Source organism: Suncus etruscus, chromosome 12 (assembly GCF_024139225.1).
Source record: "Suncus etruscus isolate mSunEtr1 chromosome 12, mSunEtr1.pri.cur, whole genome shotgun sequence".
Lineage (NCBI taxonomy): Eukaryota > Metazoa > Chordata > Mammalia > Eulipotyphla > Soricidae > Suncus > Suncus etruscus.
Window position 1 is genome coordinate 55,615,120 of NC_064859.1, and position 23,980 is coordinate 55,639,099.

Below are 23,980 nucleotides of genomic sequence, written 5' to 3' on the forward strand. Positions count from 1 at the left end.
CAGCAGCATGTGGTCCCCAAACAAACAAAACAAAACAAAACAAAACAAGAAAGAGGGCTATTTTTATTATTGTTAATTATTCTGACATGCATGAAAATTTATGATAGACACACTTGATGTACTTATGGAGTAAATATTATTAATGTTTTTTTTTTTTTGGTTTTTGGGCCACACCCGTTTGACACTCAGGGGTTACTCCTGGCTATGTGCTCAGAAGTCGCTCCTGCCTTGGGGGACCATATGGGACACCGGGGGATCAAACCGCGGTCCGTCCAAGGCTAGCGCAGGCAAGGCAGTCACCTTACCTTTAGCGCCACCACCCGGCCCCTATTAATGTATTGTTATAATTGATTCACTACATTCTGATGGAGGTCAGAAGCCTTTCTAGGTATTAAGCAATCTGGTTCACTTTACTTCTATTACCCATCCCCAAGAGAGTTAAGCCGAGGAATTAGGTTGAACAAATTATGAAATAGAGTTGTGTGAAAGTTTGACCAGTTCCTTATTGTTTATAAATCACTTTTTCTCTTCTTCTCCCTCTCTTCCTTATTCTTCTTTTACTTTCTTTCTTACACCATCCCCCCTTGCATCTTTTCTTATACACACTACAAGTATGTATAAGAAAAAGTGAAAGGGGGCCAGAGAGGTGGCGCTAGAGGTAAGGTGTCTGCCTTGCAAGCTCTAGCGTAGGATGGACCGCGGTTCGATCCCCTAGCATCCCATATGGTCCCCCCAAGCTAGGAGCGATTTCTGAGCGCATAGCCAAGAGTAACCCCTGAGCGTCAAACGGGTGTGGCCCAAAACCCAAAATAATAAATAAATAAATAAAATATATTTAAAAAAAATAAAAGGAAATTATCAAGGTGACTACTGTTCTTCTATATTCTATTTCAACCATGGCTTATATATAAAGATAATTATGTTAAAATCATGAAACTATATTTATTGTTATAGTAGAAACAATTGAAAAATCATGAGGATACTTATTGTTATCTTTTATTGTTTCTATTTTTTCTAAGTATGTATAAAGTACTTTATTTTTGAATTACTATAATACAGTAAATTTAAATATTTGACTTTTTTTTAAAAAAAAACAGGATTGTGAAAAAATAAAGAGTGGTGAATCCTTTATAGAGAAGAGTGCAACGTATGAAGATCAAGGCTATTACACCTGCGTTTATAGTCTTCATCTCAATGGAAAGCCATTTAATTTCACCAAAACTTATAATGTAACAATAACTGAAGGTAAGAGAAATTTTATAGTCTGGAAGAAACAAATACATCTTAACAATATAGAATATTTTTTCCTCTGAAGCATTAAGGAAGCCAGAGAAAATCAATTGAAGTTGTAATCATAGCACTACTCTATTATCATATTTGGGATCAAATTGGCATCTTCTATTACAGGAGTGGTGAACAAGTCAGACACAAAGAGCCAAAATTTTAAACTGTGAGAGTCAGAGAGCCATACCATGCAGTGACCTGCCAAAACAGAGAAACACTCACACAAAAGCATATAATTTTAACTATAATATATGAAACACATATTGCATTTTGTCATTTAGAGTGAGGGTCAAAATCCTGCAGTGATAGTGAGGGCGTGCTGCGTCCTCCAAACTCAGAACTCACGGCCAGTTGTGACCCAACTTGTGCCACATGGGTCCCCCCACTCGCTGGCCTATGCAGTTGTTTCCGAGGGGTGGAAAACGGGATGACGCAGCCTGGGAATGGGGCTGCGTGCTCCGAGATCTCTCCTCAGAGGTCCTTCCTCAGAAGCAGCAGAACAAAACCCAAACTTGGCCACGAGTCACAGTATGCAAAATAATGAGAAGAGGCAAAGAGCCACATTCATTTTTGGCCACGAGCCGCATGCGGCTCAAGAGCCACGTGTTCGCCACCCCTGTTTTATTATAATTATAAATTATTTTCTTTTGCTGTAGTAAAGGAATGCTGATAGTGCTTTCTATACTGTGGGAGTATTTCATATATGTAACTTGATTAAAATGTGGAACTTTTTACTTTTATGCATATGCTCACTTAACCCAGTATTTGGTGAGGATACTTATATTCAGGAAAATGCATTGAACATTGGGAGTTAGAGAAGAAGTTTACATGAAACAGATAGAAGGTCTATTATTTTCAAAAATTTGTGTATAGTCAGCTGAGGCAATTGGAAATATTGTATATACAACTGCTCTTATTTAGGAGATAGTAAGGGCACAAGCATGTGGAAAGAGGGAAGATGGATCTGGGAAGATGTGAGAAACAGGGGTTCCTGGAAAAGGACCTTCTGATAGGAAGATATAAAAAGTGCCAAATATCATAGAGCAGGGCTGTGTAGAGATAATGACTATTAGCCTGTTTGATATGAAACTTGATGGTATATAATAGAATAACTGAATATTAGGATTTTATTTCAATTTAATGTTATTTTATTTTGGCCTCCAAGCTATGCTCATAATGCCCCAGTATTCTTCTAGCCTAGCAAGTTCACTCAAGGGTCCAAAGATACAATGCTTCACCCTGTGGTACCAGGAGTGTCTTACCTCCTCACCAGTGTTAGAGATCAGAGCCATAATAGGCAGTATTTGTGGCTATGTGTGTGTCTGTCTGTGTGTAGGGTGGGGCAGTCATCCCAGACTGCATCCATCAGTGCTTGGAAGACATGTAGTTCCAGGTAACAAACTTAGGTACACATATGCATTGTGCTAACTGCTACCCTACATCCCAGTTTGAAGGTTGGACCTTTGGAATACTTTCATTAAACTTAATCCAGTGAAGATACTCACCATAGAGCATAACCAGTGACTGCTCATTCAGTCCCTTCTCAGGAACTACTAACACAATCACTTAATCATACAGTAGCTTGGTCCAGATTTTAATATCTCATCACTAAGAAGATATTTTACCTTCAAGGTTCTTGTAGCTTCTGCCCACTGATATTTTGCCTGCCTTTAAAATGCGGCAGGTAAAGTCTGCTCCCTTAAATGGACAGCTCTTTTTATACTGGAAGATTAGAAGGTAGATGGTTTTCTATCCTAGACATTGTTATCTGTCATCCAGGAACTTGTGAAACTCCAGTGATGACTTGTTCAATCAAGTCATATTCTAACAGTTACCAATGATCTTTTGCTTCTGAAACATTTTCCCTCTTTACTTCTACAATCCACTTACATAGTGATATGCTATGTACAAATAATTGATAAATTACCTCATAGTATATTTAAATAACTTTTACTTATTATTTTAATATTTCTGGAAATAGAAATCTGAGATGAACTCACTTGGAAAAAATCAAGCTTTCAGCAGTTTTTGACTCTTCTGGTAGTTCTAGATGACAATTATCTTGTCTTGCTTCTAGGGTCTCCTCTATGCTTTCTTGTATCACTTCCTCCATCACTGAAAGAGCATTTTTAAGTCTCTCCTCATATTTTCTTCTTTCATCTTAGCTCCTTTTCATACACTGACCCACCCACTGTTTCATGATGAGGATCGTTTCATGGCATGGGGACACCTACATAATCCTTCATTATTGAGAATAATTCCCAAAAAAGGAATTTTTGCCATGTAAAGTATAATGTTACAGGAGTTGGAATTAGACTGTGAACATTAGGAGGCCATTAACCTACCATATTCTGCACATTGGGATCCCACAATCAAATCCTTGAACTCTTATATCACAGACTCTATATAGCAAATAGTTTTAGTTTTATTTTGTAATCCATATTATTTAATCTCATAAATTTTGAGTCCCCAGCATTGCTGCCATCAACGCCCTTCCCTCATCCACTTAGTCCTTTCCCTTTCTTACTAGAAGGAACAAGGAGAATATGTATAATCTGAAAGGTACTTTTTTATAAGTAGGGTGTGTTCCAAGAAATTAAATGAAGCCTTCATTCTATATGCCCCTCACAAGTTCCCTGTGAGTTGTTGTTGTTGTGCAAATCTAATTAACTAATTTCTCCTGCATGGATTCCTCAGTAATCCAAATAAAATTGAACAGTGATGGTTCATTCACCATAGGCATATTCTGAGCACTTATTCTGAATATTAAGCATTTAGAGAATTGCCAATGGTATGAGAAGATCTATTGCTATTGCCATTTTCCATTGTAGACTGAACAATTTTTCATTGTTACTTTGTTGTCCCTCTCCATATTCCTCTCTTCTTTCCTTTTATCTTTTCTCTCTTCCCTCCCTTTCTCCTTCTGTTCACCATCTTTCCTTCCTTCTCTCCATTTCCTTCTTTTGTATGTGTGTTTAGAGAATGTTGAGACACAGGCCCAGATGGCTGAATATTGTCATCCTTTAGCCTCAACTACCCATCTTACTTTTCTTGGGTCCTTGTAGATTGTCAATGAACTCTTCTAGGATTTAGTTCAAATGTCTCTCTACCTTTATGCTGACATGGTCTCTTGCTTATATTTCTGATTACTTTTGGACTTGGGTTTTACCTTTGTTTTTTGTTATAGATAGAATTGTTCCTGCGCCTAAGAGATTGAGTTGAAATCTCCACCTTATCTTTGCCTTTTCTGTACCTATGACTTCATTACAGGAAAATGTATTTTATGTCTGTGATGTGAATTTGGAGACTAAAACATTTTCTTTAGCTGTTTTCCTCACTCAGGAAATGCATACTCACAATTAATATTTTTTTCAAACTTAATTTTTCTAAAATGTTGAGCTTAGAATTGAAGGCTATAGTATAAGGTCTCATGACCCATGATGAAGACACTGGGTCTCATTCCTACATTCTTTATGACAGTTCAGCTATAATCATGGATGTAGAAATCTCAGCTAACATACATTTCTCAGCCAGACAGAGCCTTTAGGCTGTGCCATTTTCTTCATCTTTTTCTGATTTATTTTGTTGCTAATAATGTCAGTGCACTTTTAATTCTGTGATATAGTTAGCAACTTTATAGCTTCCCCAAATAAAACATATTAGAGATATGCCTGGTGGCTGCACAGTTGTGCTTTCTTCTGTTCACTTCTTAAATCATATTGTAATTTTTACTTTGCACTTTATTTGTAGACCTGGGACTATCCATGTTCTCAGTGATTTCTTCTTGTTGAGAAGATGGCAGTCTTTTCAGAAAACGTCTTCTTCAAAACACCCTTTACATTATATCTACTTAATAACTCCCACATACCATATTTTTCATACCATAGATGCATTAACCCCCACCCCCAAAAAGTGCATCTTATTGAGCAAATGCCATCTGGAGCTGAAGCCTGAGTGCAGGGTAGGAGAGCATCTAAAAGTTATATGCATCTTATAGTCAGTTGCATTTTAAAGAATGAAAAATACAGTAATTTTTTGGGAAATGAGTGTAGGGTTAAGAGAAGAAGAATCATTGCCTTTCCCGCTCCTGGAAACTAGCCTTCACATACTGCAGGGTCTCAAGGATGACTCCTGACTTGTTAACATAGAAACATTGTTCTCTCAGAGCCTAAGTCTAGTCCCCACCTGTTCTGGAAAGTAACTTAAGCTAACATCCGAATCAGCATCCACTTTTTTGGGAGAGTTCAACTTGTTCTCACCCACCCTCTCCCACAGGTATGACACCTGGGGTAGGATAATGACTATGATGCAAAAGCAATGGCAACACAAAGCCATGTCCCATTCAATCCCCAATGGGGATTACTTCCCCATGTAACTATATTGGCACCTATAATCTCATTGCAATAGTCCAGCTAAGGGGATGGGACTACCCTCAGTCCAGTTTGTTTTCTGGACCACTGCCCCCATTATTTTGGTCCTGAGTGTCTCTTCCTTTTTAGTTACTGAACCAAGAAGAAGTATAGGGTTATGGGGCTTACACTGGCACCTTAAGGCAATGTTGAACTTCTGACTCCCTCCTTCTTATTTGGTTTAATTGATGTTTCCTCACTAGGAACTTTGTCTGGGCACATTTTCTTTAAGGCAATACTGATATTTGGGTCTGAAAGCTCAGGTCAACAACATTCTCAAAACTCTGCTTGAGGCCTCCATCCTTAGTCTCAGAGTCTAGCTCCCTCTGTGCTGCCATATGGCTTCCCTGACACATTCTTATACCCTGCAGAGAAAATCCCTCTCTCCACATTTTTGGCAACTCCCTTCTGTACAATCATAAAATAAGAATGCTCTTGGGGCAACTTACCTATTTCAGAACCTGAACCCATGGGTCGGTATCCACTTCTTTTTTAACACTTACACTTCAGTAAAAGGAGATCTTGTGGAACATAACCAGAAACCTCAAACAAATCAGTAACATTTCACTCCATTATTCAGCATGACCTCCCATTTGGCTTTGAGTTAATATTTCGGGGGGGGGGGTGTTGAGCCACATCTGGTGATGCTCAGGAGTTACTCCAGGCTATGCACTCAGAAATCACTCCTGGCTTGGGGGACCATATGGGATGCCAGGGATAGAACTGAGGTCCATCCTGGGCCAATCTTGTGCAGCAAATGCCCTACTGCTGCGCTATCATTCCAGCCCCAAGTCAATTCATTTTTATCATTACCATTAGATGCAAGAATTGGCTCTTCTGTAGGGATATCCTTGCTGTTTATCTGCAGTTGCAGATTTATTTGGAGATGCTCCATCTAACCATCTCAGGCTTACTTTCGACATCCACCATGCTAGGATCATTCTTTTACCAATGTCCATATGCTCCTCAACTCCCTCCTCTGCCCTTCAGTCTGTAGCACCTCACTCTCTGAGAAAGCTGTGGAAGCTGTGTTTTGGAGATCTCCTGGATTTATACCTCACGCTCAAATCTATTTGCTGAGGACTTCACTAGTGCTCTATATACTAGCTGATTAATTTTCAGCAATACCCTCCAGGCTAAGAGGCTTTCAGTCCAGAACTGAAGATGCTTCTGCTCACAGTAGGAAAAAAAAAAAACTTAACTGTTGAAGTTGACATATAATGGCTTCAGTTTCTGGCTTTGTTCTATAGTTTCTAGTAGCACTAATTTGTATGAAAGCACATAGGTGTGAGAGTTTTAGGGAATGGTTTACTTTTTAAAAGGACTTGAAGGGGCTGAAGGAAAAATAAATAGACCTTTAGTTTCTGTCATAGTCACTGAGAAATTGAAGTTGAACAAAACTTAGAGGTATGGACACCCCTGCAAGGTCAGGACTAAGATAAAGGAAACAACATCAGGAGCACAATGCTCAAGGATTCCTACTCTCAGTGTTTTATAAAGGTCAGGCTATTTAGTGAGGGTGACTTTGAACTCCAGAGTTGCTCTGTGAGAAATCAAGAGAGCAAATATAGGAAATAAAGGCTGTGTATAAAGCTACTTCCCTTTGAATCTTGTAAGTCACGCAGAACTAGATGTACACCTGCCTCTGTTGAAGGAAAACTGAAATGAAATGTGCTGTTTTTAGCTATGTGAACAGTTGAAGGAAAGGAAACGGCAAAAATGGTATTAGCCCCCACAATCTTTAATGAAAATACAACACAAATAAATAGGATGCTCACATAAAGTGTAAAATAAGTTTTTCTTTATTCACTTTTAGGTCAAGATCTTATCCATTCATATTTTCATGGACCAAATCCTGAGTATATTAAAGTGGAATTAGGTATGTTTTTCACAATGTACTCACCATTTATGGATGGTGGCATAATGAACTAGTCCAAGACTAAATATTATTAATGATTAACAGAATTGGTGTGAAAACACATTCTACATTAAGTGTAAAAGCACTATGATTTTGTCGTGTCATTATTTACTGTTGTCATTTTTAGACTTACTAAACTCTGTTTGTAGGCTTGAGTATTAGTCACTTTGTGGATATACTCTAATAGCCTCTATGACTACTTTTAAATATGAAAATCTGTGAGTATCATATAGAGAATAGCATAAGCTTACTCTGTCACTAGATTGACTTATGTTGAATCAATGAAATGAAATGATGATACCTTAAACCAACATGCTCAGTTAAGTAATTTATTCCAAAATAGTAAGAAAAACAAATGTTAACTAAGAAAAATCTTATAGGATGGTTTAAATATATTTTGGTATCAATGTCTCCATACTCAGAGGCATATTATTTCTATTTAATGGAATAAAAATATCTTAGCTTAGAAAACAAAATTTGATTTATTAAGCCTTAGGGAATGACAAAACTGAAATTCAATTTTTTTGTTTATTTTTATAGCCCACATTTTGATCTTAGCGGTATAATAATATTTTATTTATTTGTCTTTTGGGCCACACCCCTTTCTGCTCCCTCATTTGTTACTTCCTGGCTCTGTGCACAGGAATCATTCCTGGCAGACTCAGGGGACCATCTGGGAAGACAGGGATTGAATATGGGTTGGCCACATGCAAAGCAAGCACAGCTGTGCTATTGCTTCAGCCCCTCGTAATAGTATTTCAAATAATAACTTACACTTAATTGTAGCCTGGATGCTTTCATTCTAAAATATATTGTGTTTTTTCTTTTTTACTGATTTCTGAAATTTTCATCAATTGCATTTGTCCTAATTCAATTTTTATTTCTCCAATTTTAAAATCTATTTATGCATTTATTTTTATTTATTGTCTTTCTTATCTTGGCTTAATTTGCTCATTTTTCTTATGTTGTTGATTCATTTGAATGTTTTATGTTAGAAAAAATTTTTCTTGTGGTATGTTCATTTTAAGCTTTTAATTTTTCCTCTGATGGCTGCAAGTTGTTTCCAGTATTGGAGATGCCACATCTTTAGTCTTAATCAGTCTAAACACTTCAAGAATTTATTATCATTATTATTATTTCTTCTTTCACCTATAGAATATCTATTTCTTAATATCCAAACTATTGGATGATTTTGGGGGGAAGTGGGGTATGGGTTTTTTTTGGTCACACTCAGTGGTGCTCAGGGGTTGGTTACTCATGGCTCTGCTCAGAAATCATTTCTGGCTTGGGGGACCATATGGGATGCCAGGAATTGAACCATGGTCTGTCCAGGATTGGCCACATTGTCCAGGTTGGTCAAAACAAACACCCTACCACTGTGCTATCACTCCGGCCCCTATTGGATGATTTTTTAATTTATTGTTTAATTATTAATGTTCAATCTAGTTTCATCATGGGTTAAGCTGTCTTGTCTTAGTCTATTGACATTAGCAGTAACTTGCTTGAGAAGCAGAATATAGAGTATCTGGGTGCATATTTTAGTGAATCTGAAATAAATGTACTTTGGCTTATTTAAAATATAAATCATGATAAGTTTAGACTATCTGTATCCTTAGTAATATATTGTATACTTTCTCTATTGCTGATTTATTTGTTGTTTCCAATTATGGTCACTTTATGTCAGTTGCTAGTGGTTTAGATCTGTGTAGTCAGTTTTGCTTTATATATATATGTGATATTTATATGTGATATATATATTTATATATATATTTATATATGATATATATGTGACTTTTATGGGCACATACATTGATGCCTGATAAATTAACTGATCATTATAAAATTTTCTCTTCAACATGATAGTACTTCCTTACTCAGTGTCTACTTCACGATTATTAGATTGACACAATAGCTTATTTTGTTTTGTATCAGGAGGTTTAATTATTTTTACTTCTTTTTATCTGTATATTTCATTGTCCTTGTACTTGAAATGTACATAAACTTCTTAATTATGGATTTTTATGATATCCAATCTATGGTGCTTCTTCATGTACATCTAATAAATTATGTATATAATCAGTCTGTTAACTTGCAGTTTTCTCATCTCATGTGTCGTTTGTTCTTTTAGTTTCTTCTCTGTTTTTGCAGGAATATCATGTTTTTCTTTAGAATTAATCATCTTTATAGCCTTCATTAGATCTCAATAAGTGTCCTTAATTTACTCTCTGAAGGCATACACACTTATTCAATTGATCTAAATTTGATTACTTGTAATTATTACTTAATTTATATACTTTGCAGTTTTTTAAAAATTACAATATATGCTTATGGAATGTAACAGTATATGTTAACATATGTTGGTTATTTGAATTTTAAACCTTAAAAATTCACATTTCTAAAAATCACAACATTGGTTGTCAACTTTTATCTAGGAAAAGATGTACTGCTTAACTGCTCAGCTTCTGCAGATAACTGGAGTTTATTTGAGTGGAAATTTAACAGTGAAACTCATCATAATGCGGAAGAAAAAGAATTAACAACATTTGAGTATGTATATGAAATATATTATTTGTACTATAATATATTAAAACAATATCAAATATATGTGCATGATATTAAAATGAGATGTTTGGTATAAATTAAATTAACATTTTTCTCATATTTTCATATTGTAGGTTTATAGATATGCAGAAATTTATTGCCAAACTCTAGACAAAAAATAATCACTTTTAACTTGAACTCACTTGGGGCCAGAGTGATAGCATAGTGGTAGGTGTTTGCCTTGCACATGGATGGTCCAGGACAATCCCCACCATCCCACATGGTCTCCCGAGCTAGAAGTGATTTCTAAGCACAGAGCCAGGAGTAACCCCTGAACACTGCCGAGTCTGCCCCCCAAAACAAACAAACAAAATAACTACCAACTTTTGAACTCACTTGAATTAACAATTATACATTATAATTAATAGATTTTACAAGTAAAAATGATATCACTCCTATTTGGTTGAGCTACAAAGAAAAATAAACAGCAAAATATGAGTTTTTCTCAAATCTTCTTTCCCATCCATCATCACCTTAGGTATCCCTTTGCTTTAATCTCCTAGAATACTTTAGAAGTATTTTTTTCCTAGAAAAGAATATTCCAAATTCTTTCAAAATTAGGCTTATGAAAGAAAAGAAAGTTGCTTTTAGTCAGTCAGAGATGAGAATTTTACCTAAGAAGCTTATAAAATAGCAATCATCTGTAACGTGTTTCTAGGTTTTGAAAAGTTTATTGAGTGCTTTTATTTATTTCTTTCTTTATTTATTTTTTTGCTAAGATGACTGAGATAATATTAGTCAGGGACAGAAATGTGTATGTAGTTGTGTGGGCCTCCTGTGTGCAATATGTATGCTTAAATATGAGAAATAATTATGCATCATAGTGGGAGTTATACATCAAGGTGAGATAAGCTAGCAATCTTTAGGTTGCAGCGAACATTTTCTGTGCCATTACCCACAGGATCCTGGCTGCTCCTACTCCAACAGTAGGTCATCTCCTGCTAGTCCTTTAAATTTACATCCTTAGGAAATATGCCTTTTCTTTTACTGGTTGTTGAAATAGTTAATTCTAAAGAATTTTGTAAGTGCTGAAAATAGCAAAGAAGGAAATGATCATTTGAAAATTGTGTGTGTGTGTGAGTGTGTGTGTGTGTGTATGTGTGTGTGTATCTTTTCTATAAAACAAATGGGTGCAAGATATTTTTGTTGTTGTTTGTTTTTTTGGGGGGTCACACCAGGAGGCGCTCAGGGTTTACTCCTGGCTCTGTGCTCAGAAATTGCCTCTGACAGACATGGGTGACCATGTGGGATGCCGGGATTTGAAACACCATCTGTCCAATGTTGGCTGCATGCAAGGCAAATGCCCTACCACTGTGCTATCTCTCTGGCCCCTGAATGCATGCTTTTATGTAGCCTGGATATTATCTCCTCCTCTTAAATTATAATTTGTTTTAATTACTTTAAGATTCTATGGCATTAATAGTGGTTTCTCACACATATAATTCCAACACTATAGCCATCAACAACTGTATCCACTTCCTTCTCCCAACAACCTCAACACTTGTGCATTTCAATTTGTTTTAAGACATTTGTTTCTGTAAAGGTGAGCATTAAAAAATTCTATGAAGTATGGAATATAATCTCTAGAGATTTTTAAATATGATTATTACATCTCAAGGAAATATTTACTAGTCTCCTATCCTGCCTCTTTTGTTGTTGGTAAATTGACATTAACATTGAACATAGCAACTAATGAAGCATTTTCCCATCTTATCCCATCTGTAAAAATTATAAATATAAGAGTAGGGTAGCAGGAGCTGAAGAGATGGCGCTAGAGGTAAGGGCTCTGCCTTTTAAGCACTAGCCTAGGACAGACCACAGTTTGATCCCCCAGAGTCCCATATGGTCTCCCCAAGCCAGCGGCGATTTCTGAGCTCAGAGCCAGGAGTAATCCCTGAGCGTCAAAGGGGTGTGCCCCCCCCAAAAAAAAAGTAAGGCAGCAGCTATATAGGAGGCAATATCATGCAAGAAAGTTTCAAATATTTAAATTCACAGTTAAATTGTATATTATTCCATTGAGTAATGACAAGATTTATGTAAACAAGATGTATGAGATATATGGCTACTTAAACTTTTAGGAATAACTTTAAATCATTACTTTAACTTTAAATGAATGGGTACCATCAAGTTCTAGTGTGTCATGATATTGATGATTTTGAACAGGTACATTTTTTTAGTTTTACTGCTTCTTACATTTTAAAAATATTCTCAGTTAGCATTCTACTGACATCTAGAAGCTCTTTTACAATGTAACTTATCTTCTTGTTCAGGATTAGGAATATGATTAATGCTCAGTGCCATGGATCAGCTGAATTGCATCTTACTGTATCAGTCTATCTTACTCTCATCATTTCTTCACATTAGAATTCTGTATTCCTAGTGATCTATTGCTACTTTTCAGGTGTAGAGAAAATCAATTCGTTAAAATGATTAGAAATGGAATGTAAAGATTGGAGATATAGTACAGTGGGTAGGACATTTGTGTTGTATATGGCTGACTCATGAACCCCAACACCTCCAAATGGTCTTCTGAGTCCCACAGTAAATGATTCATGAGCACAGGGCTAGGAATAAGATCTGAGCACTGCCAGGTATGCCTCCCTCTAAATAAAATCAAATAAGTGAAGCTTAAACTAAACCATGTTGTTAGCGAGAGGTCTTTATAGTTGCTTGAACATACTCTTCTTAAAATTGGTATAGTAATGTGACTCTATATAAGTATTTAAAAATTTACTGAAATAGTGGTATTTATAACATGGGTTTAAGATATTTATCCTTTTTAAATCAATAAATAATACATCATTTACAAGTAAATGTCTAATTCAAACCTTTACTGGGAAGTTGCTCTTTTTTACCCAATTTATCATGCTCTTTACCTTTTGGTAAGCACCAATTTGTCTAACTATTTTTATGTTTTACTTTGTTTTATTCATCTTTTATTTACTACCCATTTGATTTAATAGTCTAAATATTTTTTGAATTATAAAATTTCAATTTATTTATTTATTTTTAAATTTTTATTGTGGCTAAAGTGAATTACAAATCTTTCACAGTAAAATTTAAGGTACATAGTGACAATAAATCAGGGGCATTCCCACCACCAGTGATATCCTCCCTCCACCCCTGTTTTCAGCATGCATCACATATCTACTTCCTTTATACTCCAGAATATTAATTTAACTCCTCCCCACTTGTACTGCTTGCTGTGGATTAGGTATAGATTCAGTTGTTGTTGAATAGTCTAAATATTTTTAAGTTTTATTTTTGTTTTATTTGGGGGGGGGTTGTGTTACATTCAGATTTTCACAGAGTTTTGGGGCTTATTCCTGGCTCTGTTGTCTTGGATCACTCCTGGTGGTGCTCAGAAAATTATATGCGGTTTGGAGGATTATACCCAGGTCAGGCACATACAAGGCTAGTGCCTTATTCACTGTACAATTGCTCTAGACCAATTTCATTTGTTTTAGTTTACTACATATGAGTGATAGAGTCTGGCAATTTTCTTTCTCTATATTATTTCACTAAGCATAATACTGTGTTGTTACAACCATGTTTCTGAAAACCAGATTTTGATTTATAGTATTCCATTTTGCATATATCCCTCATTCAGTCATCTCTGGACACTTGACTTGTCTCCAACTGTTGATTATTGTGAATACTTCTTATATGGAAGTGGAAGTACATATTTTTCTTCAAGTTAGGACAAAAGCTTTTTTTTTTTTTAGGACAAAAGCTTTTTAAGTTACCTGTTTTGGCTTCTCAGTGGTCTTTGTGTCTTAATTATGTTTTAGAGATTTCAATGATATTAGATGGGTATTATATCTTGATCGATTACTTCTACACTAGAATATATACTAAACTTGACTTGAGAAACTCTGATGTTACAGTAGGGACTGTATTTCAGTTGCTAGTGATACCTGAGGAACTGTGAGAATGGCAAGTGAATGAGTAAATATAGCATTGCTGATTGACTCAGTGGCTTGTCTTTTATAAGTGATAAGACAAACTCATCCAATAAGAAGCAAAGGGACACCTGAGACTACTTGGTGTTTTACTTCCTGACAGTCACTGCACAGTTTATGGGTATTTATTGTGTGACTGAGACTAATAGATTTATAAATAAAGCAGTTGAACAGAATAAGCATTTATTTTTAGGATTATACAAATCAACTGAATATAAACCTGCATGCTTGTAAAAGGATTCACAGTCATTCTTAGTATCACAGGTTGTTGGATACTTTGCTATAGGAGGAGTGCTGAAAACCAAGAACAGGATAAACAAGAAAATAATTGAGAAAAGAAATGTCTTCTTAGAATTTTTTCAACTGAACTTCATTGTATTTAAGTTGGGGAAGTTTATAGTGCTGTCCTCACCTAGTTTCATTCAGGTCTACTACTGTTGGCCCTGAGATTGCCCAAAGGATTTTGAGGCTTGTTGGAACTTACTGCAGGTAGGGAAGATTTGATGTAGTTAGTGTAGTCATTGTCATTGATAAGAATTTATGTTATGCATAATGTTGCCTTTTTTAATTATTTTTTTTGTTTCAGCATTGGAAAGAATCAAAAACATATGTCACAAATATTAGAAATTAAGAATATTAATGAAAAAAATCTAAATACTCCATATGTTTGTATGATTAGTGGAAAAATTAAAGAGAATAAAACCTTCATCTTGTTGAAAAAAGAAGGTGAATGTTGGGTGTTTGTCTTTGTTTGTTTGTTTGGTTGGTTGGTTTTTGAAGCTTTTGAAAACTTAGAAAGATCCTAGCATGTTCTCAGCCCTTTTATGTTATACCCCAGTACCCAAGTTTCTGAGTGAAGAAATGGATCTATCTGGTTTATGGGCATTTGTGGTAGAATTTATGTTTGTCCATTAGTGTTCTAAAGAGAATGAAAACACCAGTTTTACTCTTTTAATCTCTGGAATAATCAGATTCTCTATTAAAATCAAAGCTTCAGAGAAAGTGTTGCTTATGGGCAAGCACTGTAGGGAAAGCAACAGGTCAGCCCTTAGAGGGAAAGTTTGAAGTTGGGAATGAGGTCAATAACTCATGTACTGACCTCATGTATTGAATGACTGCCTCTAATAGGTATGGCCTATTCAAAATAGATTGGCCAAGATCATTCTCCTTAGACCAGTCCCTGGATCTGGCAAATTAATTGTTCCTGGCTTTAATGAGCAACCTCACTATAATAGCACCCCCTAGATAGAGCATTCCAGAGTCATCCATTTTTTCCTTTATGAAAACAATAAATATCAGGTTCTTGGGACTGTTAACTGCTTGGAATAGGCTTTGGTTTGGGATCAATAAGCTGTACTTCTAGTTGTCAATGCTCAACTACTCATTTCCAAACTTGACAATCAACTTGCCTAAATAAAATGTATTTATAAGTTTTATAAAATTTAGGATGAGAGTGGGAAGTGGAGTAAGTGTGGGTACTTTTACTGAGAAAGCAAGCCCATGCACCTCATTTAAGGTCATTTTTTTCTTTTGATTTTGGGGCCATATCTGGTGGCATTCAGAAATCAACCTGGAAGGTTCAGGGGACTATATGGGATGCTGGGGATTGAACCCAGGTTTGACCCAGATTGGCCACGTGTAAGGCAAATGCTCTACTGCTATGCTATGGCTCTGGCCCCATATGGTCCATTTTCTAACGCTCTCACTCTAGCACATGTCCTAGTAGTTCAGAAAAGTTCATATATGAAAACAGTGAGAATTAGGGACTTCCATAGCTTTCTTTTGCATACAAAAGTATTATGCTGAAGGAGCCAAGTGGGGACCCCAGATTATCTCAATTCAGTGCTCATTCTCTTGACTCATCTCCAACTACATTCCTAACTTGCAAGATAGGATTTATGTTTGATTCTCTCTGCATTCCACAAGAGTGTTTTATCCTAGAGATCTCATTTCCACAGGTTGAAAGTTGAAATGGAAGGCTCCATTTCAATTATTTCGGTGCATGTTTCTGAATATTTTCATGTATATTTTTATTCTTTAAACATTAGAGTATAAGGACAATTACTCCAACCTAAAAATAGAAATGCAGAGTAACTCAATGGACAGCTAAATGAGTGTTATGGTAAAAGTAGGCAATAACATTGTGATGGTAGAAAACAGTAAAATGCCTTTGACTTAATTAATATACTTTTCTTTTCTAAAGAGCCTGATATCTCCAACCATGTCTTCAAGAGAGGAATGATCATAACTGTTTTTATATCAATGGCAATTGTATGCCTGGTAATCTTGGGTATCATATATAGAGTTGACTTGACTCTATTTTATAGACATTTCATGAGAAGAGATGAAACATTAACAGGTAACATGTTGTAATGATTGATTTTATTATATTATGACTTCATGAAAAACAACAAACAATATTTTGCTTCATATTTATGATTATGCTGAATTGATTTATGAACAAAATTTTTTAGGGAAAATGTTCCATCTGTCTTATATATTTTGATTGTTATCTGTGCCAACTTAACTTTTCCTGCTTTTATGTTATCAAAAATTGTTCTCTGATTATGTACTGTGTCCTGCTACTTGTAGTATGAAATATTTGTGCCCAAGATCTGTGTATTGGAATGTCATTGTTCCATGCTATCTGGCTAATTTATGCAATATATTAATTCAATAAAGTTATTTGATTTCAATTGTATTTTGGTGATTATCTAGCAGAAAAAAAGGCTTTGTGATTTGCTTGTAAGAACCTTTTGAACTACAGGCTAAATTACCTTACTTTTAGTTCTTTATATTTGTTATTGTTTCTTATCAGCAACTATATCAATGTGTTGATTCCAGATACTAATAGCTTCTCTATATTTTTAATTCTCAGTTTTTTATTTCATTTTTCCAAAGGCACATAGAATTACTCAAGTTTAAAGATAATTGCTGAACTTAAATCAATCTAGTTCATTGTCCTTGCTTCTGTTATATTCATGTTTGGTATGTATCTATTTGTGTTTATATGCTGAACACACATAATTCAAAACTATAAATGTTTGAGAAATTATACAGTTGAATATCTTCCTGCAATTTTTCCTTCCTTCCTTCCTTCCTTCCTTCCTTCCTTCCTTCCTTCCTTCCTTCCTTCCTTCCTTTCTTTCTTTCTTTCTTTCTTTCTTTCTTTCTTTCTTTCTTTCTTTCTTTCTTTCTTTTTCTTTCTTTCTTTCTTTCTTTCTTTCTTTCTTTCTTTCTTTCTTTCTTTCTTTCTTTCTTTCTTTCTTTCTTTCTTTCTTTCTTTCTTTCTTTCTTCCTTCCTTCCTTCTTTTCCTTTCTTCCTTTCTTTCCTTCCTTCCTTCCTTCCTTCTTTCCTTCCTTCCTTCCTTCCTTCCTTCCTTCCTTCCTTCCTTCCTTCCTTCCTTCCTTCCTTCCTTCCTTCCTTCCTTCCTTTCTTTCTTTCTTTCTTTCTTTCTTTCTTTCTTTCTTTCTTTCTTTCTTTCTTTCTTTCTTTCTTTCTTTCTTTCTTTCTTTCTTTCTTTCTTTCTTTCTTTCTTTCTTTCTTTCTTTCTTTCTTTCTTTCTCTCTTTCTCTCTCTCTTTCTCTCTCTCTCTTTCTTTTCTTTCTTTCTTTCTTTCTTTCTTTCTTTCTTTCTTTCTTTCTTTCTTTCTTTCTTTCTTTCTTTCTTCTTTCTTTCTTTCCCTTTTTTCTCTCTTCCTTCCTTCCTTTATTTTTTTTCTTCTTTCTTTTCTTTTCTTTATCTCTCTTTCTCTCTTTCTTTCTCTCTTTCTTTCTTTCTTTCTTTCTTTCTTTCTTTCTTTCTTTCTTTCTTTCTTTCTTTCTTTCTTTATCTCTCTTTATCTCTCTTTCTCTCTTTCTTTCTCTCTTTCTTTCTTTCTTTCTTTCTTTCTCTCTTTCTCTCTCTCTCTTTCTCTCTCTCTTTCTTTCTTTCTTTCTTTCCCTTTTTTCTCTCTTCCTTCCTTCCTTTATTTCTTTTCTTCTTTCTTTTCTTTTCTTTTTCTTTCTTTCTTTCTCTTTCTTTCTTTCTTTCTTTCTTTCTTTCTTTCTTTCTTTATCTCTCTTTATCTCTCTTTCTCTCTTTCTTTCTCTCTTTCTTTCTCTCTCTCTTTCTTTCTTTCTTTCTTTCTTTCTTTCTTTCTTTCTTTCTTTCTTTCTTTCTTTCTTTCTTTCTTTCTTTCTTTCTTTCTTTCTTTCTTTCTTCCTTTCTTTTTATTACTATTTTCATTTAAACACCTTGATTACAAATATGATTGTAGTTGGGTTTCAGTCATGTAAAGAACGCCCTCCCCTCACCACTTCAACATTCCCATTTCTCCCTCCTCCCCACCCCACCCACCCACACCTGTACTCCAGACAGGCTTTCTACTTCCCTCATTCATTCACATTGTTTTTTTTGTTTTTGTTTTTTTTTTTAATACTGGAACATGTATATATTTAGACTCAATAGTTTAATGTTTTAAATTCCTTTAGTTCTCTGAAATGTGGCTTTGTTTCTCCATATTTCTTTGTTGTGTAAATGTTAGTCTGATTATTTTTATTTAAAAAGAATTTGCTTGCTTCTTGATAGAATTTTGAATATGTTATTATTTGTTTTTCTTTAATAATTGAATTTCTTTTCTTTTGGAAAATTAAAAACTAGAGATAAAGAATCAGAGATAAAAGAACAACAAAAGTAAAGAATATTTGCATAGCCTTAAGAATTACCTGCTTTATATATTTAAACATCTAATTTTGTTTTCAGTTTTTCTATCATAAATATTCTCTTGCTCTCTTTTATTTAATACTTTCATTGGATATATATTCAACTTTTTTTTTTGCACTACACCCAGCAGTGCTCAGGAGTTACAAATTTACTCCTTGTCCTGCAATTCAAAAATCTCTACTGACAGGCTTGGGGGACCATTTGGGATGCAAGGAATCAAGCGTAGGTTCGTCCAAGGTCAGCTGCATGTAAGGCAAACACCCTATCACTGTGCTATTGCTCAAGCCCTTCAATATTTCTTTTTTTAGTGATACCATTCCTATTATGATTTCACTCAAATGTCTACTTCAGTAAAGTTTTATTCACATACTTATTAAAATAACAATCTTGTTTCTTAGATGGAAAAACGTATGATGCTTTTGTGTCTTATCTAAAAAACTGTCAACCCGAGAATGGAGAAGCACACACCTTTGCTGTCGAGATTTTGCCCAAGGTGTTGGAGAAACATTTTGGATATAAGTTATGCATATTTGAAAGGGATGTAGTGCCTGGAAAAGGTAAGAAAGTGTAAGATAGAAAACAAGAAAAAATGAACATGGTCTTCTAGACAAGAAAAAACTCAGTCTAAGCATATTGTGCAGTGACCAGAAACCCCCCAGGGGGGACCCGGCCAGCAGGAATTAGCTGGGAAGGCTTCTCAGACGACTGCACTCCTATTTTGCTGAGTAGAAGAACAACCACACTGTAAAAAATCTGAGAGAGGTTAATAATAAAGACCCAAGGCAGCGTCTCACTGGTCAAGGGTGTCTTTATTGGCTACAGTTCCTTCTTAAATAGTGAAGGAGAAAAAGGGGCAGTACAAAGGTGATGTCAATCATACTTTTGGCGCGAAGGCTCATAAGGAAGTGGGCAGTGGGCTAGGGCTGGATGACCTTTAAGCTATACTGAACGTGCTGTTTCAATGGAAACTTCTAGTGTCCTACTAGCTGCATTCCTAATTGCTTGACTATCAGGAAATGGTGCAATATGTGCTTGCCTAAGTGATCTTGAACAGACAATATAGCATATACTTATTGATAACAGCCTAAATTACTCCGGAATGTGGTCTTAAGGAATGGGGCCTAGTTTCTGATAACTGGACCAGGCAGTTTTTTCTCTCCTCCGGGCTTATAGCTAAATTAAGTCCTGCAGCTACATTCTTTTCTCTTAGCTCAGAAATTTACAGCAAGATTGCATATTGCTTTTAGGTGAAAAGCTGGGCTATGGCAGAGAGAACAGCAAAATGTCCTCAAACAAGTCAGTCCCCAACATCTCCCCCTTTCTCTTCTAATAAAAGAAGGAAAGTCGTGAGCGGGTGGAAGAACCGTGTCTTAGGCATACAAGGTTTGACCAGGTCGGACACGGCCAAAGCCGCAATTAAAAGGTGGCTACAAACGCCGTGGGTGTGCGCAGAGATCCGAATTATGCGTTGTAGCCTTTTTGGGCCGTGCCCTAACTGGGACCTTGCTAATCCCGTCGTAGGTGTCTCCACAGCCGAGAGCACAAGTGCCGGAGCGAGCTCCGTCTGTTAGCTATGCGCTCTATCTCCTGGAAACTTAGTGGCTGGAAAGGCGGCTTGGTGACTAAAGCCAAGTTTTCACAGGAGTCACGCGGGGTTAGACGCTGGTAGTTAACCTGAATAGAGGTTTTTGCCTTTTCATCTACCTGGTTTTTAATAAAGGCAGTAATTTTGCGGAAAATCCATGGGCCAAGAGAAAAGAGCAGCATGAGGCTAATAAGAGGGCCCACAACGGTGGACAAGATTGTGTGGAGCCAAGGGGAAGAGAAAAACCAATCCTGGTGCCAACCTTGTTCTTCATCGAAATGTTTTTCAAAATCTTTTATACCATCACTAATATGTTGAACGCTATCTCTAACTAAACCTGTTTTGTCTTTAAAAATACAACATTGTTCCTTAAGGGCTACACAGACTCCCCCTTTCTTCAAAAAAAAAAAAGGAAACCAAATTAAAGCATGGTGGTTTTGCTGCACTATCTTTGCTAGGGATTTAACAATGTGCTTTAAGTGTTGTAAACTTAGTTTAGGTTTGTAAACATTATTAACAACAGTTATACTTAAGGCATTGACAGATTTTAGAGTATGAACCAATGAATAAATTATTGTGCTTACAGCGGTAGCACCCAGGCCTATGATTAAGGCTAGGGTGAGAGCAGGTTTGACAGGTAAGTTAGGCATTAAAACAATGAAAACACAGTAGTTTTAGGACTGAAAAAACAAATGTGAAACAATGGGGGAGATAAACCAGTAAAACAGGCAAGAAACGTTAAATTGGGGGCAATTATGAACTGAAAGGAGGAATTAATGACAAGAATTTGATTACAATTTTCAATAGGGGGAATTATATTGGGTACCAAAAGGCAAAGTTCAAGTTTCACCATCTGTTCCAAGGTGATGCTGAAGTGAGGCTTGGGGCTGGATCGCAGAGCGAAGGGGTCAGAGACAGGCAGGAGGTTGCCAAAGCAGGCAGGGTCGGTGATGGTGGAGGCGTTGACCAGCTGTAGGATGAGGTTTGAGGTGGGTGAATAGCAGGTACCGAAGGCGTTTGCATCTGGGCGGAGGGCGGAAGCGTTGATCATAACAAGGATGAGCTGAGAAGAGGAGGGGGGTCCGGAAGACCGCGTGGGCTGGAAGGGTGGGGAAGCAGGCAGAGTCCTGAAGAGCTCAGGGCATGGGAGAGGTTGAGCTGATATAGCCAGTGTGTTCTGGGGAATGGGTGAATGGACCAGGTTGTGGCAAAATTGATTGGGGGTGGCTCACTCTTCCTTAGCACCCATGGTGAGGGCACAAAGGGCTACTTCCAGGATGGGTTAGGGGATGCGTGGGAGGGGTTTGGCTATGTATGCGGCACCATAAAAGGGGAAGGGAAGGAACCAGAGGTGTTGCCATCGTCTTGCAAGGGAGTGAAGTGGAGCAAACAAATTAATGAAGCCTTGGTGCGAAGGGGGTGGTTGGTGGCAGTGGGCATCAAGGACAGCCAGGCAGAGTACCAATCTCAGCATTTTCTTTAGGCAGAGTCAGTTAGAAACAGGTTCGCAGTAATGGCAGCTAGCAGGTGGGGTGGCAGGCTTTTTTGAAGTGAATGAGGACAGGACTGCAGGAAGCTGTAGGAGGTCTATAAGAAAACAACTTGGCAGGAGGTAAAATGATTATTTTTGAATGCCACAGAAATGCCTTCTGACTTTTGCCAGACTTTAGCACTTTTAAAAAATCTTATAATTAATGATAGCCAATTGTTCAAAAACCTTTAAACTGAACTTAAATGATTTCCTTTAAACTTCTTAGTTATTATATTAAAGCTAGATGCTTCTTTTTCTAGCCAAATTTGGCCTTATTCTATTGGCCTTAACTACACATAGCAGAAAAACTGGGGATTGCAAAGTCCAGAAATTCTCCAGGAAAAAGTTATTCCTGATGGCCATTTGAGAAATTTTTGGGGTTTACCATCCCCTACCTTTTTTGCCATGCTGATAGAACAAAGCTAGCTGAGCACAGGATTTTTGGCAGGATTTCACAGTTTATAGATGACGAGACTAAGCCAGGTAAAAAAATTAATTGAAATTTTAAAAATGGATAAGGCTTTAAAAATTGTATTTATTATGAAATGCAAGAATAACAAATAGACAGACAGAACAAACAACACGAAACACAACATTGTGGCCACTTTCACGCATAACACACACACATGAACAGACAAGAGGACTTATTCAAAATTTGCATTGGAAAAATTGACAAGCGCTTTTAAATATTTAGCCGGCATGTTTGTAAAAAAATTGTTAACGTAGCTGGAGTGGAACTGCTGAAAATAAATTTTAAGGTTTAGCTTTAACACAAAACATTTTTAAAACAATTGTAATTTAAAGTTGAAAACATAAAGTAAAATGTTAGCAGTTAAAATTTTGTTAAGTAAATTGCTTAGTGAGCACTGTAGAAGGAGTCTGCACTCTGAAGTATGATATCATTTGCTGTAAAGGAACAGGTTTGTTATAAATTGGTTTTACAGTAGAATAGTAAGACAGCTGTAATAAAGTGTTAAAATTTTTATGATTAAACACAAGAGTATGAACTATGATTATTAAAGGTATAAAAAACTGACTTTAAAAAACAACTGTTTTTACTTTGAAGACTTAAAGTGAATAATTTGTAAAAAATATTAGATACCAAATTGACAAAATGTTTAGACATTATAAAATATAGTTAAAGACATTTGATGCATTTACACACCTAGAGCTTAAGACCAAAATTATTTTTAATACTTGTTAATTTGCTTATAAAATTTAGTTACTTTTATGATACTAATTAACAATATTATTTTAAAAAGGGCTAACCACAACATGAACAGAGACAACTTAAGATTAAACTTGGAAAATGCAAAATTATTTGTACTTACCTTTGAGTTTAAAATTAAGCTTGAAATTAAGAAAAGAAATAAAGCTACTTAAGGTTTAAGTTTATGAACAATAATTTATGAACAAATTTATTTAACTAGTTATCATATTGTTTTTTTTATTGAAATGGCTTTTATGCCACTATTTGAACTGCCTAACCACTTTTAAGGTTTAGATTATTTGGTTTAAGTTTTTCAAATGGCAATGCTATTTTGCTATATTTATATGCATTCAAAAGAGCTTAGGCTTAGCTTAGAGTTTTGGAATGTTTATACATTATTGTTAAGGAAAGCTGACCAACTTATTTTGCTCACTTGTATTATTTTAGTTCTTAAAAAATTAACTTTCTAAACATGTGCAGTAATTTTAACAAAGGAGTTTTGCTTTTTTTTTCCAATGCAGAGGTTCTTAAAAACAAAGTTAAAAATGTTACAAAATGTTATTTAACTATTAGATTTGAATGGCAAACATGGGAAGGAAAGAGCAATTAAAAAGACAAAATATAAGAAATATTTAAATGCAGATTAAGGAGCCTAAGCTACTAAAAAATGCCCATGACATGAACTATTTTACAAACTTCATATACTTTTAAGATTTAAAATAATTTTTAATAGAAAAAAAAAGACTTAAATTTTAATATTTGTGTGTTTGTTTAA

General features: G+C 35.6%; 1 protein-coding gene across 1 annotated transcript in view; it reads left to right on the top strand.

Annotated features, from left to right (window-relative positions):
- Nucleotides 1-23,980, top strand: part of IL18R1 (interleukin 18 receptor 1) — a 50,491-nt gene that overhangs the window by 22,631 nt on the left and 3,880 nt on the right. The window contains exons 4-9 of the mRNA XM_049784628.1: nt 1,098-1,245; nt 7,510-7,572; nt 10,044-10,158; nt 14,761-14,900; nt 16,378-16,533; nt 19,278-19,436. Coding sequence (XP_049640585.1) covers nt 1,098-1,245; nt 7,510-7,572; nt 10,044-10,158; nt 14,761-14,900; nt 16,378-16,533; nt 19,278-19,436 — 781 coding nt within the window. The remainder of the gene's footprint in view (nt 1-1,097; nt 1,246-7,509; nt 7,573-10,043; nt 10,159-14,760; nt 14,901-16,377; nt 16,534-19,277; nt 19,437-23,980) is intronic.